Genomic DNA, 18,955 nt, shown 5'->3' on the forward strand with positions numbered 1-18,955 from the left:
GAATTGCCATTTTCAATTAAATCAGTAACACTTACTGATATTGGAACTAGAAAAAAAGCCCATTCCTAACTACCAATTTGTGAAATATCAATTAAATTCACATGGACTAAAAGTTACTAATTGTAAGATTCACAACAATTTCTTAATTCAAAGTCTCTAACGAGAAAACATTTCAAGGGAGACAATACATGATTTCTCCAGAGTCTTCCTGAGTCAGTGACATTGCTGCAGCCTGGAAGCTATGGCTTTATCCGATTATAAAGCCATCCAAAACTCTAATCTTCTTTCCTTTATTCTGTTTTCAAAAGAAATCCTCTGCCAAAAGGTCATTAAATAGTAATAGACCTGTAAATCTACACTGTAATTTTTTTAAATGGTGAAATCCAAGATAAAGTAAAAATTACCACAATACCTATGGCCGGAATACAGTTGTTCACCCATCCAGGAGGATAGACTTGATGGGAGTCACTGAAAAACAAGGACAGCATTTCAACTCTGCCTTGTCTGTACACGAGCTTATGACTGGGATGGAAAGGAGAGAGAGCCTGAGCCCACTGGAGGCAGCAAGTATGGAGCTCTCTGCTTCTCTGGTTGCAGCATTTCTAAAATAAAGATAGCCTAGCAGAAATAAGAGCTCTGGCTGCTAAATGCAATGATTCTTCAACTTAGACTGCTGAAAATATCCATGCTAAAATTCCAGAAAAGGCTCCAACTACATAAGTTAAAGGCCAGCGCGTAAGAGGATGATCTACGGCCACCCTTCAAAGAAAGAATGTGTTTTTAGTCTGTTACTGACCATTACTTATGAAAAGTTCTGGCTTTAGGTAAGACAAAAAACAAGTAGTTGGAAAAGGTTTGTCCTGAGGTTCTTTGCATGGGAGCAATCCTCTGCTGACAAGGGGGAACAGAATACTGCCTCCTCAGCAGCAAACTGCTTCTCAGGTCACTTTCATAGCTATGAACAACTATGGGCTGCACCATGACCTTACTGGACTGAAAAGAACCCCCATAGTTTGAGATCATGAACGTTTTTTTCCAAATATGGAGAAGTCTAATAATTTTTAACTTACCTTTAAGCCTAATTTTTTCTTCTGTATATGAAAACTTTTCATTTTTTCCTCAATGAATTGAAAAGCTTTTTTACATATATTTTTACTACCCAGATACTTAGATACAGCTAGCTGAGGAGCAAGATACTACCATATATGTCTTCAAAAAAGCTAGAAGGTATTTTAGCATGCTTTTAAGAGGTGATGATGTGACATAATGCATGCATACAAACTTTCCTACAATATACATAGTCTGTATTAAGAGATTTGGGCTGAATTTAAGTTACTTTAAAACAAAACATTTTCTTATACAAAGATGTCACCGGAAGGACAAACTGCCTGAATTAGGTTAAGTTGTCCCTCAGTACGTAAAATTTAAGGGAGAATGTGTGATGTAACTTAGTCTCATTTCTTCCGAGTAACCTCAGAAGAACTTGCCTTTCACATTCTGTTTCATCTATTATTTTTCTCTGGCATTAGAGCATTTCTCCTCCTTTCAAATTTCTGACTTTTACAGTAACATAATATGCATTTATGCACGTTCTTCAATGCCCCTTTGTCTCAAACACTTCAAATGCATTTTTCACTGTTCTCTATCACAATTACCACTGGCTCACCTGGGCAGGTGATAAATCAGTAAAACCAGAAGTGTAACAAAAACCTAGTCTCGTTCATAATTAAAAAAACTCCCTATTTTTCCTTTATTTAAATATGCACACACTGAAAACTATCTCTGTACTATCCTGATTTTGATAAACGCATGCTTTAGGTTGGGATATAAAGTCTGGCAGTGTCGTTATACCTACTTTGATAGCTTGGAAAACAATTCCTGTAAACAGTTTAAGGAATATTACCAAACCTTAGGAAAAAACCTTCTATGAAATTTATTTCACATATAATTTATTTAGAGATTGTCTTTTATGTCCTGGATGACTACATATAAATTAAAATGCATTCTGCTGAAACAAAAGTTGGTAAAAAAAAAAAGCTATACATTTATATACTCAATCACGAACTACACATTCTTCAGTATCCGTTTCCTTGCTGAAAAATCACGGGATTTGTCTAGTAAACATGTTCAATACTTGCAAGCTTGAATGAAATGGAAACCATTTGAGTGCTCAGCATTTTCACTATGCAGAATATTAATTTTGCTTTTACTGTTTTAATTATCCCATCCTTTTTTAAAAAAAACCTGATGGGATAACTCAATTAGTCTGTAAACACCTAGAATCACAGAATAATTTAAGCTGGAAGGGGCTTCTGAAGGTCACCTGATCCACTTCCCTGCTTGAAGCCAGACCAGTTCTATAAGGTTACTCAAAGCTTTGTCCAGGAGTGGTTTGAGTATCTTCAAATATGAAGATCTAAGACCACTCTGGGAAACCTGTTCCAAAGTTTGATTACCCTTGAGATGAAAAGATTTTTTCATTATACGCAGTCAAAGTAATCCACGTTGCAATTTGTGTCTGCTGCCTCCTGCCCCACCTTTGGGAATGGTTCGCCTCCGTCCTTTTAAACTCTCATGCTGTTGTTGACAGATGCTAAACTCTTGTCACCATCATTAAATGAGTTGCCATGAGATTGAAAGAGTGCATTTTTTTTAAGAAAACACACTAGTTTGGATCTTGGTGGGGCTCTAAGCACGAGTTTTAATATAGCACGGTTTTTTCTATTAGGATAGACAATCAACCACTAAACTTTAAATATTCATTTCTGATCTCTGAAGAGCTGGTACTTTAATGATAATGGCAATAAAGACATCAAGACTATGAATTAAAAAAAAATAGGGAGAAAGTTGCATGCTGGAATTTAGCCTTATTTTCACAGATTCAAAGCTTCTAATTTGCTTTTTCTCAGAGAGCCAGGATAGGAACATTGAAATTACATGACAAAAACTGAGCAACAAAAGGGAAAATGAACTTAGATTTATCCAAAGGCTTCTTCCCTCCCCTGTGTAACACCACCCATCATCAAACAGAAACATGAGCTAGTATACCTTCAACAAATAAGTAGGTTTAAATTTAACTACATGGTTTCCTGGTCTTGCCAGATGAACAGAAGCAAGAAGGCAGAAGGATTGATACTTTAAACACCTTGCTGCTAGACTGATGCAACATCAGTTGAAAGCAGTTACTTTCAACTACTTTTTTAAGCTGGGTTATTTACTTAGCTGAACCACTTTCCTGTTCCACTTCAGTTTATGTCTACACTAACACACATATCATAAAAGTACGTGATAGCAGGAATAAACTGCTGGAAATAGACTTTGGATAAGCACCTCTATTAAATGTGTAGCCACAACCCGAGTAGTGGAAGACTGCAACAAGAAACTGAACAATGGCTTGGAAAAGTTCTGTTAGAAATACCTGCAAATCTCAGAAAACAAAACCAAAAAAACCTGAAACAGAACAGAAACTCAAGGTGCATGCTCAAGTTCAAGTGCTACACATTACTAAGTGCCCTGATTTCACCTCAGGCAAACCTTCACCTTAAAGAAGGCAGTGAGCGAATCCCCAGATAACAGCCTGTTGCACTCAAATTCTGTTGCACACTTTTTGTAGAGATAAGCACTATCTAAATATCCAGAGACCCAAATACCCAAAGAGTCTGTTGATGCTATACAAATAGAATACTAAGGTACAGAAACTCCGAGGGAAGGAAAAGGAGCACAGAAAAAATTCTTATACACCTTTGATGAATTTCAATGCAGAGAAATTACATTTCAGGTGTGCAAAATGAACAAAGACTAACATCACTAATTTTTCCTAGCCAACAAAGACTGGTAAAGACTAGTAAATAGTAAAGACGAGTAAAGACTGGTAAATAACTATTACCTTTTGTTTAACACAGGTTTACAATTCAGGGATTTCAGCTTGCTGCATGCATGCATTAGCACAGCTGTCACCTTGTAAATCTTTATAGCAACAGGTTAAAAATTCATAACAGTCTACAGTAGTACTGCTCAACCTTGTTCTAAAACAAGGCAGTATCATACTTTTTGTTCTCAAAGTTATTTTTTATACTTGAAATAAAATATATTTCGCTAAAATGCAGCAAGGAACAGCTTGTCTCAGAATTTTGCAAGACTAAGAACTGTCAGTGTGGCTATTAACTGAGGCACAGTTTTGCCAGAAGTTGTCATAACTTTCTTCTTATTCCTAGAGATTTAGCAAGAGACATGCACAATCTAGATTTTTTTCAACATCAATTAATCTAATTTGCTAATGAAAGAACACCTGCACAAGTTGTTTAAATACTGCCACAAAATACCATTGACATATTAGGTTACAAATCTTAACACACTATTAAAAATGACACATGGCAATTTGGGAAGGCACAGAGCCCAGGCTCTGAGTGATCTTTTCTGACATCTCACTGCCAAGGGGAGACATCTGTAGGAAGATGCTAATGAACTGCTAAGGGCAGCATGATATCAGTATGTTAGTATCATGGAATTAAAAAATTTCTGAGCTCCTAATTTGGTTTTATATTATTTATGTTATAAAACATAAATCTGTGTAAAAATTACTTAGCATAGGAATACTTAGTCTACTTGTATTGCTTCTTAATCATTACCTCAGGGCAAGCTTTCTTTGGACATAAACCTCATTTTACAATAATTTTTTGATTAAAATATTTACAAATGCCCTCTTAAAAGCATCTACTGTCATGAAGTTCCACTTATAAAACACAGAAGAAAAAAATTTATGGATGCTCAACACATCTATTGTAGCATTTACCTTCATGAGCATTTTATAGAGGATAGTATATTGATGGCCCAAACCTAGTAAGCAATGGGATTCCCAGGTAACAAATTAGAATAAAGTGTCATTTACTGCTAAAGCTCACTCCCACTCTGGCCCAGCTGATTTAGTTTCTTTCTGACACACAGAGGCAGCTTTGAAGAGGTGTGGACAGGTTTCCTTCATCACTGCAGCTTGTTGTCTGTCCAAATGGCTTTTAAAATAGGATGGGACAGCTCTGAACACATATTCACTATTTTATCTGGAAATACCTGCTGAACTGGTGGAAAGAGTTTTAAAATAATTTATTTTTTTTTTTTAAATATAAGAAGTGATACAGGTTTTTTCAGCCTGCATTTCTAAACAGAAACAGTCAGCTTTTATGAAAAAAGCACTAGGACACTAATCTACATATTCTCTTTCAAGTCATCCCCAAAGGCATTAGTCAATACTGCAGCCAACCTGCAAGTACACTTAGCACATTATCCTTCAAAACTTCTGAGAAGCATTTAGGGCTTAACCCATTTGATTATTCCATTAAAATGAGAAATTCCAAGAGCAGGAAGGAGCTTGATTTGAACTAATTTTCAATCATTTCAACCTGAATTACAGATTTAGACTACATTTGAAGCTCTAATGTGCTTCAGCTCAGAGACAAACAGTAAACTTCTGAAATGCTGCAACTAAAAATGCAGTGTCTTACTGTACAGTGTCATGATCAGAAAACATTGCCTTCGTAGAATAAGTCACAACTGTGGACTTCACTTGAATAGATACAAGAACTCAAGTAATCCTCACCCTAAAAAGAATATATATACAAGCACATAAAATTTCTGATACACAAAATATGCACACAACCCCTCCATTTTTTAGCACTTCAGCTGTTTCAAAGCTTTCTCTCAATGAATCCTTGTTATTAGATGTTTTAATAAGCCTCTTAGCACAGCGCTAGGTTTCACCATCCCAAGTTAACTGAGAGCATATCTTTCACTTAGAGAGACTGAATATTCATTGCTACATACATATTTCAGAGAAAAATAAGATTTTTTTTCCATTTCAGAGGTTGAACTCCTGAACTTCTTGTTCAGCATGATATGAAGCTGTTCAGAAGTCACAGTCTAAGGGAAATTGAAAACACTATGGTGAGAACAAAAGACTGGCAAAAACTGCTTTGGTTTACCTGCAAGTGTAAGCTTTCTGCAGGTATCACAGCTGCAGAGGAAAAACTACCGCCATGTAGAGCAACTAGGATACAGTAGGGCTTGCTAGCTCAAAACCACTGCTATATAAACATATGCTGTGTGCAGTATAGATTTATTCACTCATACCATGAAGAAATCTACTCTAAGAGGGGTGAGCCAGCTTGAATCTGCCATGACTTGCTAATTTTAACTTAGCATTGCCAGACATCAGCTGGCTTCATGAAGCATTATTCAGTTGTCATGAACTTCCCCTCTTCAGTAAGCCCAATTAGTTCGGTTTCATTATCACAAGAGCCAAGAGACACTTATCGATGTGTTCAAGCTAACAAAGCCACCTCAAATAATGAGCAATGGAGAAAACTATTTCTGAACCGGTTTTACGAGAAATTTAGGGATGACAGTGAAGACATGGCAGTTCTGAAAGGGTTTCTACCAAACTGGACAATGGGACTGCAAACAGACTCTGCACAGGCAAGCATGCAGCTTTTAAGTGAAGTAGTATAGAAATATGAGCACTGCGTATGTGGAAGTGTCCTGCATACCTAGCCTACTCAATAGCCAGAATTAGGCATGGAAGCAGTTAAGGGGGAAAAAAAATGAAAAACAATCCAAAACACTGTGAAAAATAAGCCTAGCAGCTGAAGAGTGGTCAGTTTCTACAACAAGCTCAATATTAAGGTGATGAATACTATGCAGGTTCTGATATGATCTCTGTGTCATGGTATGACAGCTATATACAGTCCTCAATACCTCTGTGATGAAGTAAGTTTGATGTTGGAGCACTGAAATATCTGGGATAGGCAGCTGCCTGTGTTCATCTCAGAGAAAGCAGTATCATCATATTTGCTAGGAGGAGAATATTGTCCACAGTTGACTGTGACTCTGGGCAAAGAGAAAGTGCAAGCTCATATACAAAAACTGCAATACAGAGTAACAGTGATGTTGTCTCAAAATCTGAAATTAACACCACTAGTGTAGACATGAAAAAGTTATAACAGCATGGTCATTTGTGTAATCATTCATTTCGTGACTCATTGCAGCAGGGAACTTTGTACGTCAGTAGAGGGCTGTGGTTCTGCAGCTTTTTGTAACCTCTGTTAAAAGTTGCACATGGAATGGATATCTTCTTAGTGGTGCTGACACAGGAGCTAGAACACTGGGACCTGACAGACTTTCACACCAGGGCAGAGCTGAGTGACTGTATTCAGTGTGTTCTGAAGCTGGTGCCTGACAAGAATGAAGACCATCAAAGCAAAGATGTTTTCCCTTGAAGATGTCTTGGAAATGATGGATTACAATTATGCATAAATTGAATTAAAAAATAAGTCACCTTAAGATAACTGATCAGGAACAGTTGATTGTAATGGTACAGAGTAATGGTACACATTCAACGCTACATTTAGAAATAACCCGGCCTTTTTGTCACCAAAATGGACTTGCATTTTTATAGCCCCAGAATTCCAAACACAAATTAAGTCTTCTAGCAGACTAGCTTTATGCTGATATTTGTAAAGATTATAGACAGCACTTAAAATACATTACGATATACTGCATATTCATATTTCTTTGTATGTTGAAATATAAGAGCATCTTGATAAAAACAAAACAAAAAAAATCATAAGGAAACAGTTCAGACTTAGACCAGGACTTGAGCAGACACCTTTAAATATCACTCACAGAGAATATCAGCTCAAATTTAAATGTAAAAACATGTTAGACTTGTGATGAGGCTCAATCAGGCCCTGTATGCTGCTGCTCAGAATTATGTTAGGGATCAGCTTGCAAATTGTTTAACATGGCTCAAGCAACTCATTTTTAACTGTGGCCAATTAGTGTTGACAGCCTAGCTGCATTTCATTTAGCGTATGGAGGTACAAGTATATGTTAAAATGAGGTTACTGAACTCTATTTAGAGAGATTTTGCCCCATTTTCAGTGAGTAAACAAGCCGTTGGAAAAGGTTTTCAATTTCTCTTTACTAAGGCTAGGCTGCAGATACACAATGTACTACTAAAGTTGGTTGAAAAACCTTCACAAAATGTATGGAAAAGCCTTCTTCCCAACAGGATAACCAACCTTCAGTTTTTTAACACCTTACACCTACATTCTAAAGGTGGAAGTTTTATAGAACTATGTTCCATTTCATATGGAACAACATTAGAATAGCACATTTGCTATAAAACCAGGTAAACTTTAAAAGCCAGAAACATTGTTCATATCTGCAGAAACATACACAAAGCTTAAGATTTAATCTTATTTGTATAATAATTTTTACTCTATACTTTGCAGAATGATAGTAACATGGAAAAAGAAGCTACTTTTCTAAAATCCCAAGTTACAATGGAACAACTTTGTGATCACCTTTGGAAGAATAGCAGAGTATAATATCGCATTTTAATTAACAACTTGTCATGACTGCTATCAAAGTAATCCTTATATATCTAAGTAATTTCCACTTCTATCTACAAAATGCAGATATTTATAGTGTGCCAAGCAAATGCCAAAAGGTTACAATGTGTCCCCTATTTCCTCATGGCATACAAATTAAAAAAAATAAATCTAAAACGAAAATAAGACATCCAAGTACACCATTTTTATGCTTAAGCAACCTGTGTAGAAAAATAGAAGAGATCCAAAGTTGATTGCCTACTTGAGATAATATCAACTTAGATAAAAATCCTTTTCCTATTTTGGTAATCAGTTGTCTCCTTGTAAAATATGGTATTACTTAAAAAAAGCCTTTTTCCAAACACTTAAAAAAGCTGCGAAGGCAAGCTTGAACCATGATGCCCTCTTAAAAAAAAAGAATCAAAAACTAGCAGATAATCAGCTCTATGCAATTAGTGCATAAACTAATGGCCTGCAGAGAAACATCAGATTAAAAAACCCAGGAAAATATATGTTTCACATTTTGCTAATCCATTCGAAACTCACAAGCCCTATCTACACTGCAAGTCTTTATATTAGCTGAATAGCAATCAAAGTGTCAGTATTTATGGTCAGGATGATTTAACTTAAACGTGACCAACACTGCTTTCCAAAAAAATATGTTTATATCTTCTGTAACTAAAAACCAAATAGAAATGCGTTGCTGCTTTTTAGAATTGTTTCTATTTTTAAGTAAAAAATGAATTCTTCAAAGCAAAACAAAGAAAGGCAGAAGCAAACAACAGATACCCAGCTTCTCTTAAGTGCTCGTCTTTACTCTCGCTATGTCACTGTACTGGTATCTAATGCTATGCTGCTGATTCTCACTGCCAAACTATTACAAATACTATTGGAAAACTCTACTTATTTCCCTGCTAATCAGATGAGATATGGGCAAAATAATTGCTTTAACATTTTAATACATTAATGTTTAATTACTTGTGTTATTTAACCATATTAGAGAAGGGTCAATGCCAAAATCTTAAACATGAGAAAGCAGTAAAAATACTGTCCTTGGTATACAACAGCTTTAAGCTATGCTCCTTACAAAACAGTGTTACATTTCTTAGTGCATCAGCCAACCAGCCACCACACCATAGCAAGTGCTTCACAAAGACAAACCAGCACCCTGATTCCTGGCACTGTAGCCTCTCCATTTGTCTCCAGAAAACTCATCTCTCAGTGAAAGCAAGCGACACATTTAGTCCTGCTGGGTTAAGCCATTCCAGAATAAGCACTCCAGAATAAGCTGTCCAGAGCACAGGGACGAGAGGGGACACAAGAGTCAGCATGTGAAGGAAGGTGACAAAAGGGCAGTAGGTAAGGAAACAACAGCACCAGGAAGCATCAAGGCTCACAGCAGACCAAGGCCAGCCCATCTGAGAGTTCCCAGGTCTGCTTTTGCCAGAAGATACTTTGACAAGTTGTTTTCATCCAGTCTCTTACTGTCTTGATGAAGAGCAGCATGTTTACCTTTGTTAGTGCTCCATGTGTTTTTTCACCCACAGTTACCTCAAAAAATTTTTCTAAAGTGCGGTTTGAGTGGAAGCTGTGTAATAACTGCAAAGGAAGACTTCATCACTTCTGAGGGCCAAGGTACCTGGATGGCAACCACTAAAAACAGCAAGTGTGCACAAAGCCTCATCCTTTTAGCTTCAAAAAAAGGCTATAATCCATAAAAAGGGATTGCTAACCAAGTCCAGCATCTGCACAATTTGTTACATAGTACATGCTAAGGTGTCACACATGAAATTTTGTAAAAGAAATGTAGTTGTAGAAATTCAAAGAACTGCTAATGTGTAATGCAGTATCCAACTGAGCCCCAGGCTGCTATTATTTTGCTCTAGAGACCACATCCTCTACATTAAATTAGTACTTTTTAACTAACCAAGAGGCTAACAACTTACTGAGAATAGTTTTCACCAAATTGAAGGAGAAAACCCCTGCTTCTTAATTCACTGCATGGTACAGTCACTAACTTGAAATAAAAAACAGAATTTAAGGGATAAATCTGCTTAGATAAAAGCAAAATGCAGAGTGACAAAATGGTCTTATGCAGGAGCACAATGTTGCAATTTCAGTCTTTATACATGGCACATAAATTCCAACTTAGTTAAAAGGAAGAGAATGTGCAAAATATGTCCCAAATCAAGAGAACCATGTTGAAGCAAAAGTAGTTCATTAGGCAATTCCCACTCAAGAAAAATCTCTATACTTAAATGCACTGGTGCACAGAACATACCTTTGCAATGTGGTCACTTTGCAGCTGCTGAGTACATATCCCAACCAGATGGTAAGAATCTTTGCAGCTCCACTAACTGATGTGAGAGATGGGAAAGCTGGAGGTCTGACTGGTATCAGATTCACTCCCTCTCTTCTCCTCTCCCAAGTCCCAAACTGAGAGGAATTTAAATCAGCAAAATATTTTACCTTAGATGGCAGAGATGATGACACTTGACAAGATACAGATGCTACTCTCAAATACCCTGACAAAAACACAGTTAACAAACACAAAAACATAAGGATCATTCAACTAGTAAACTATGTGCACACAGTTGTTCCAGGACATTAGTAATCCTGGGCCATCTTGCATGAGAAGGCACCACAAATTATAAATAGAAATCTTTCTGCCTTACTGAACTTGATCTTATTGCCTTACTGGAAAAGTTCCTTTTGAACTTCCTTCTCATCAGTGAAGCCCATACTGGGGTATCTAAAAATTGGTCCTGAAAGCACTGACAGATATGAGTGCCTATGGCTGTCTGACTTCGACTGTTACTTCCACTCTACTGTGGATGCAGCAGCAGCCTAGATATGAGCAACTGAGGATAGAATCTTGAGCTCAGTTCAGGGTAATTTCTTTTTCCTTCATCACAGACATTTTATAGGGGAGCATCTTGGAATCTTTCTATGCATTTCTATTATTTATATGGACTGGTGAATTAGAAAGCACTTGAAAAATAACATATGGGAACTGTACTGACAGCCAGAGAATCATTTGTAGCCAAAAGAAAGAGAGGAATGAAAACTCTTGACCTTGTTTACTTATTTCATGGCCAATTGATTTATCATACACAAGAATGTCAATGTAATTATGAAAGGGACACTGATTAAAAAAGGAAAAGTCTTTAAGATTATATAAAGCTGACTCAGTTTTTAAAAGAAGCTAGCACAATGCATGAGGCTAAAAAATCACCTTTTGGGTCTGCAACAGATACCCACAGAGAAAGAACACATTTACAGAAAAGCGAAGTCAAGGTCCATCAGAAGGTCCATCAGAAAGCAAATAGTATGTCAAATCAAACACAGCTTATTAATAACACATAGCACATGACAGCATTGGGATTAGATCAACCTCACTAGGTAACTACACGTAATACTAGCCCAGTCACATAAAGGTTCCCTCCAAATATAATTTAGGAATACAGATTTAGGAGAAAACCATCCTTAATGAAATGGAATTAGCAATAGCTTAAACAAAATAAAAACAATTTCTAAATCAGCATGATTAACAGAGTTTGTTAAATATTGACCTAGTTGGCCTTCTTTAAACATATAAGTAATTTTGTCAGTGCAGAAAGGAATCAATATGCTGGAAGTTCTCAGGAGCAGTTCTCAATGAATTTTGAAGAAACATCCTCACAAAATGATCCATGAGTAACCTCTGGCAATGAGAACTGCATGGCATCCTGGACTGAGACAACTGGTTAGAATGGAAAGACACACGTACATCTTCACATAATTTGTATGTCATTCCCGTCCTTTGTCAACTTGCTTTAGCTAATCAATCTTACTTCTGGAAATCAATAGTGTCATCTGAAGCCTGGGTTCTACCTTCTGGTTTTTGTCAGTAAACTACAGCAGATCCACAGCAACATTGTAGTGAGTGGTAAGTCAGCAACTTCCACCTAGCCCAGGGGAAGGATGATGATGTCACACAATTATATCAAGGGTTCTGTATCTCTGTGGTGAGCAGGTGAGCAAGTGGATTCCTGGTGTAATGGGGGATAAGAAGAGCTGCAGACAGCCTCATCCTTTCTCCCTAGAGACAGGCTTCTGCAAGTTACTTTCCAACAGTCACTGAAAGGAAAAGTACTATCACTTCCCTGTAAGTGATAGTATTGGTTTTGAGAAAACAAAAATCATCCTGGTACAGCTATTATGGACAAGAGAGATTTCTACTTAAGTTATTGACTGCATTTAATTGTTTGGAAACCACTCTTTAAAGATTTTTAGGTGGTGAAATATAAACAGCATTTTTATTACAAAGTCATCTTTTACAGGTTACGTAGAGGATAACCAGTTATTTAGAAACAAAAAAAAATTATCCGGACCTTTAAAAAAATCACGATAAGCAAGCTAATTTAACTGGCAGAATTAAATTCTGCTTCCCTTTACCTTTCTGTAACAGAGACAAACAGCATCAATCAGTTGCAAAGTACCTGTGTCTAGCTAGCACAGAGAAGAAAGGAGCAAAACATTCTCCTGACTGTGAGGAAGCAGCATTAGCAGGCTGTGTATTTCCTAAGTAGGGATATATTTCTTGTGTGCTTACCCTCATTTTGCAATTGCCTTTGAACTGAATTCTATTACATTGAATACTCTTGTGCTTACACTTCCCTAAAGTTCAAACAGTCCTTTGTGTCAGATGGAAGAAAAGCCACCATTGGATCTGGTCTCCCAGATCTCTGGCACTGAAAAAGATACAAAAGGCTAAGTGACCTTTAACTGCAATCCAATAGCTGAGATGTTACTCATTTCCTTTGATTTACTTGGTATCCCATAGCACAACTACAGCTAAAATAATAAGAGAAGGTACAAATCCACATAAGATCAAGTTTTAGTAGAGATGCCTATCCATGGTAGTTCTTCCTCATGGAATCATGGAACAGCTAGTGCTTTTTTACTAGAAAAAGTGACAAATATTTAAATAGGTAAAGGATGGAAAGGGATTTAATTTGGGAATATATCATAATTAAATTCTCTTCAAAAGCTTTCATTTTGATTCTTCTAACAAAACTCTCCCAACATATAAACTACATGCAAATTCTCTATTATTTGGGGCTGTGCGACCTTTCATAGATTTTTGCAAAGAAAAAGTAAGATTTCCTTTAGATGATTAAGTGCAAAGAAGTTACTTATTGCTAATTATGTCCATAGAAACAGTATATATGAATGCTTGCATTCCCCATTTAATTTCATTGAAAAAAATCCCAGTGCCTAAAGCTAAAAGACTCCTTTTGATCTTATCCGAATTTGCAAGGGAATTCAGTAGAAATACTGAGGATGCAGTTTTAAAGCTTTAAATGCAGTTCTGCCTTCACTGCTCATTCCCAGCTCTTTCCATCTTCTGCCTGCTCCTAGCACTAGTACTCATGCAGCAGCAATGATGTGTTATTTCTGGAAGCTGGAAATCATGAAGATTAACCTGGAAAGTGATCTTTTCTGCCCCAAACAGCTCCCTCAGCTTGCCTGCTGTATGGTCCCATGACTACCAGCAGTGTAGGGGCAAGGACACAGCAGTTGAGACTCAGGTTGGCTTACATTGCAGCAAAGGCACACTGGCTTCACTCCTCTCGGACTGCATACTCCTAACCCAAACAGGCTCAGCACTGGCACATGTAGCTGTGGAGCAAGACATCGCTTTTGCTCTGCCAAGGCAGTCTGCAGTCAGCTGCAGATCTTGTGGCTGCCATAAGTACTAGAATGGATACAAATGAAGCAAAAGCACTTTTGTGGCAGAAAGCAGAAATTTCACGTCGCTTAGTGACATGATTCCAGAAAGGTTCTTACCCTTTAACATGTTTTGAAAAAGAATGAGCTAGGGGCAAACACTTTTCTGTGGAAAGTAAATCAGTCACGGTGAACTGATATTATGTCCTGTGTGCAGCCTTCCTCTATGTCTCAGTGCTAACATTGGATCCTTGATCTAGAAATGTTGGGAAGCTAAAAGATCAGAAAAATCCCCCCCCCCACTTCTGCACCAAACCTAAAACATACCCCCCCCACTAGTTCAGCTGCCCAAGGAACAGAGAGTGGTGGAAGGGAAAACTTCTGGCAGCACCTATAACCTCAAATCATACTCCTGGAACCAAAGCTAAGTCAACTATGAAAACAATGCACTGGAATTTAGGCTTCATTTGTTCTGAAGTTCATATAGTCTAGTTTCCAAACACAAATATGCAGCTTAAGTAAAAGCCTAATTTAAAAACAAATCATAGTAATTTAAGATATATTTGTAGGATAAGTAGAAAAACCTTATTTTTTTTTAGTCTTAACTGTAGCAGTACAGAGAGCAATCAATCACAAAATGAACAGTGCCAAAAGATTCAGATTTTTTACAATGTTCCTAAATAGTATCTTTAAAAACAGAACAATAAATACTTTATATGCAGTGAGTCTGGAAAACATGCACACTTCCTTTTGGCTCAGTGCACACATTGCATCAGCAATTCATTAATATTTTCCAAAATCCACACAATTAGAAAAAATGTTAGTACATAAAAACATGAAGGCAACCTGTAATAAAAATTTCCTTTAACTACCACTGATAACACAGATGGAAGGCACAGATGGATTCAGGGACTGGTATAATGACAAGAAGAAATACTATTTCTGGTAAAAGTTTGAGATAAAATGGGAAACATACTTCAGAATAAAAACCAAAAGAAATCAAAAGTTGTCAGTTCCAAGAGTTACCAGTTAAGTTAAAGCTTGAACTCACCTGAAATTCAAAGTAGATCACCACAGTAGTTGAAAGTTATTGGACTTTTCCCTAGAATACTAGCCCAAAGTTCTTCCAAAAGTCCATATCAAAATTACACTGTGCTGTATACATAAACTCTTCCCTTGGTGAAATATGCAGTTTCCTTCTCACAATTTTATTATATTTTCTGAAGATAACTCAAGGCCTGTTATGGCTAGAACCTTGGAACGAACTTACTGATGAGAACACGGAAAGATATATGCTCCTGTTCCCACCCCAGTGAACCATCTAAGCTCAAAGATGAATTCAAGCTCCAGGGCCACTAGATTTTATAGTAAAGTCATACACAGGGTTACAAATTCATGAAAACATAGTGCACAACGATAAGTATTTTTATCTGTATGTATCATTTAATGTTATTTAAGATGGTGGCTCATTTGAAGAAAAGAACACAGAACAATAAGTGAAAAATAAGAAGCTGCTAGAGGTTCATAATGAATTTCAAATAACATGCTTTTGTATGAAAGATGTACAGTTCACTAACAGAAATCCTCCTTCACCTGCAAAACCGTAATAGCTACAACTCAACAGCACTGCAATTACATGTCTACAGCTAATGAGACCTCGTGCTCCCATTTGTCTCCCTGATCTTCTCCACAATTTGTGCCTTTTATATCTGCAGACCTCTCTTCTCACACCCCACCACTGATTTTTGTCCAGATTATTTTGAGATATACTTTAAAAAGCCAAACCAAAACAACTCTAAAGTGACACAAGGCAAAGCTATCCACAGAGTAAATATGATACCATGTTTTGTGTGAAAAAGCTATACTTAAAAGAAGTTCTACTTTAAAGGCCTACTTACACACCAGAGTATTCTTTTCTGCTTTGCAGAACATAACTGCATTTTAGCCTGAGCTGTACTTTTGTCTGCTATGGCTTTCATTTAAAGTTACTATAGTGGCATACAAGGTCAGTTCATGTACATGCATAATTCAACAGAAGTTAAAATTGTTATGAATAACTAACAATCATTATGTTAGAAACCTGTCAGAATAAGTTACGCTCACCTCTTTATCCATACTCTCTAAATCCTCTTTACATAGGGTGTACAGGGGCATTGTCTCAGACATACTTGGCTGGCGTTTCCGCTTAGATGGACCAGGCTGCTCCTCGTTTTCACTTGCTGGTAATTCTTCTTCTTCAAACATCTGCTGCTGATGCGGCTGAACAACTCTGAAAAATTGCAGGGGTCCCATATAAGAAAGATTTACTTAATTTACAGTTTGTTTAGAAATAAAATCCTAGAAACCATTTATGACTGCCATGTATCTATGACTTTGCTTAATAAAGTTCTGTGCTCATCAACACAAGATCTCCTGCTGAATACTTTGTTCAGTCTGAAAGCTTAAGCTTTTATTCTACCTTTGACAAGGTACTCATTCTCCTGCCTTCTCATTGTTCTTATAAGTAACCATCAAACCTTTCTTGATACCAATGCTTCAGTATCTGCAGATGCATTGCCCTTAAAATACTTTAACATCTGTGCGCAAGTGGAGTTTCTCCATCACTTGATACATTTATTATCCAGGAAGCAATTCCTACATTCTAACGCATTTTTTGTGATCTATGTTATGCTTTAATTTTTGAGTCTCAAAGTACACCTTCTATTTCTCAACCTTACAGACAAGAGTTCTGCAAGTAGAAAGCTCAGCTCGGCAGCATCAATTTTTACTTTAGATATTTCCCAGATGCTAAGTCTGGATAAGATGCAAAAGAGACAGTATTTCTTTTTGGCTAGTGTATTCAAATATGGAAGCATCTTCTTTTAGTCTGTATTTTATTACCTTGTTAGTTACTGTATTTAATCCAAATATGTAGATAAAAAAAGGAACGTCAAAATGTTAATTAAAATAAAATAGTCATAACTTCATGAGAGTTGCTTTATCATAGTAATAAGAAGTTAGATTACATGTAGAACAACTTTTACCTTTCTTGTATATATTTTTTCTGTGAATATTACTTAGGTATGGAAGAGTTGCAGAAGCTAAAACTACCACACAACACAGTTTAACTACAAGCATTGGACCGTCACACTAACTTCCTGAAACACGTTACAGCAGCTCAGCACCACCCGGAACTCAAAGGTCACAAATTATTTATGTTGGTCATAAGGCTGTGTGTGTGGGGGGGGAAAGACTACCACAAGTAGGTATAAAAGTATTTGAAATCACAAGCTGTTTCCTATTGCAGCTACCAGGTGAGAGACCATCAAGCTGTTTCTGAGGGTGATGGTGACTGAGAAATAGTAAAGTTGACAAGAGTTTCTGCACAGGATGGCTACTTCTCATCAAGCTGGGATTTTCAAGGAACAGCTTTAGACCAGGAGTCCTCCCCCCAAAAAAACCCATTATTAAGCTATGCAAATCCAGTCACAGGTAAAGTTCTACAAAATTGTTTCTCCTCTTGTGAATTTAACAGCTTCTTAGAAAGGTTATCTAAATATCAACATTTATCTACATTAGTACTTCAGTTCCAGAATGTATGATATCTGAAAGTCACCCAAAGCTGTCAATTTTGCTCATTTTCAGGGCTCATATTTCCCAAATACACATCTCTCTTCTCTCAGATCCCATGGATAGGTGCAGGAAATTTCAGTTGGGGGTGGTGAGAGAAAAGAGCCCAGCCACTGCTGTGCTACCCAGACGTGCACCCCCATCAGCACAGCAATATTCAGCAGCACAGCAGCCATGTGCCCCTTCGCAGTCTCTTGATTCTGTACAGTGGAACAGTTTGGATGCTGAGGAAATGAACTAATCAAACTGGTTTTTGTTAAGAGTTTCTCACCACAGCTAATTTTTCTGTTCCCCCCCCCTACTGCCCCCCCCACTACATGTTTTCTATTTTAAAAGACCATTCTTTTGCTATTAAATTGCTCTCAGACAGTAATTTTCATAGGTAAAAGAGGAAAACAATACAGCATTCCACTATATTTTCCAAAAGGACATTTTAAAGTACGATTTCCATACCTTTTTAATAGGTACCCTAGCTAAGAGAGGTGGTGATGCCATTTACATTCTTAGTGAAACAGAGAATGACAAAGAAAAGCTATATGCACCTTACACAACTCTATTAAAAACATAAGAAGCTTGACCATGCCAAGAATTACAGAGAAGTTATATGTAGCAGGGCAGCCAAGCAGACTTTCTTAGACTAGAAATAAATCTAGCATATTTTTTAAGAACACATAATCATACTGATGACAAGAACTCCTCCTCTTATAGAATAAAATCTGAGATCATACTTGACTACATTATTACACACAAATATTAACCGTAAAATAACTGTACTAATAGGTTCTAAAGACTTCTGTCAGATGTTTTATCCACTGTTTTCCAACTGCTACTAGGTAAGAAACACTAAGCCTTCTCATGAAAGCATTCCAAAAGCAATATGAAACAAAGACTTCTTTAAGGTTTGTAAGACATTTTTATTTCCTCAAAGACATTTTCCAGGCTTTACATTTTCCACTTGCCCGTTAAGTTAAATAAAAACTAAAGACGTACAAATGCAGGAATTTACATTTACTTCTAATCAAATGAGATTCATGAGTACTTTTTAAAAAATAATACCATATTCAACCCTGCAGAGGTTGGTTGGTGCTTGCCAGTCTTACATGCACAAGGAAATACATATACTAGGTTGGTTCAACACTTGTGGAAGTAAAAAGCACTTCTGTTGATATAACACAGAGAGAAAGCTAAAATAGCATTATCATCATGGAAATGTTAAAAATATTTAAATTCAAGCCATGTATTCAATTTGG

The 18,955-nt window shown here is 36.8% G+C and overlaps 1 protein-coding gene across 3 annotated transcripts in view; it reads right to left on the reverse strand.

The window, feature by feature from the left end:
- Positions 1-18,955, reverse strand: part of CTDP1 (CTD phosphatase subunit 1) — a 99,754-nt gene that overhangs the window by 37,991 nt on the left and 42,808 nt on the right. For all 3 annotated transcript variants that reach the window (XM_018081673.2, XM_018081672.2, XM_018081674.2), the window contains one exon: positions 16,200-16,365. In XM_018081673.2, the coding sequence (XP_017937162.1) occupies positions 16,200-16,365 (166 nt within the window). The remainder of the gene's footprint in view (positions 1-16,199; positions 16,366-18,955) is intronic.

Source organism: Manacus vitellinus, unplaced genomic scaffold (assembly GCF_001715985.3).
Source record: "Manacus vitellinus isolate BGI_N305 unplaced genomic scaffold, ASM171598v3 scaffold_55_pilon, whole genome shotgun sequence".
NCBI classification, from domain to species: Eukaryota; Metazoa; Chordata; class Aves; order Passeriformes; family Pipridae; genus Manacus; species Manacus vitellinus.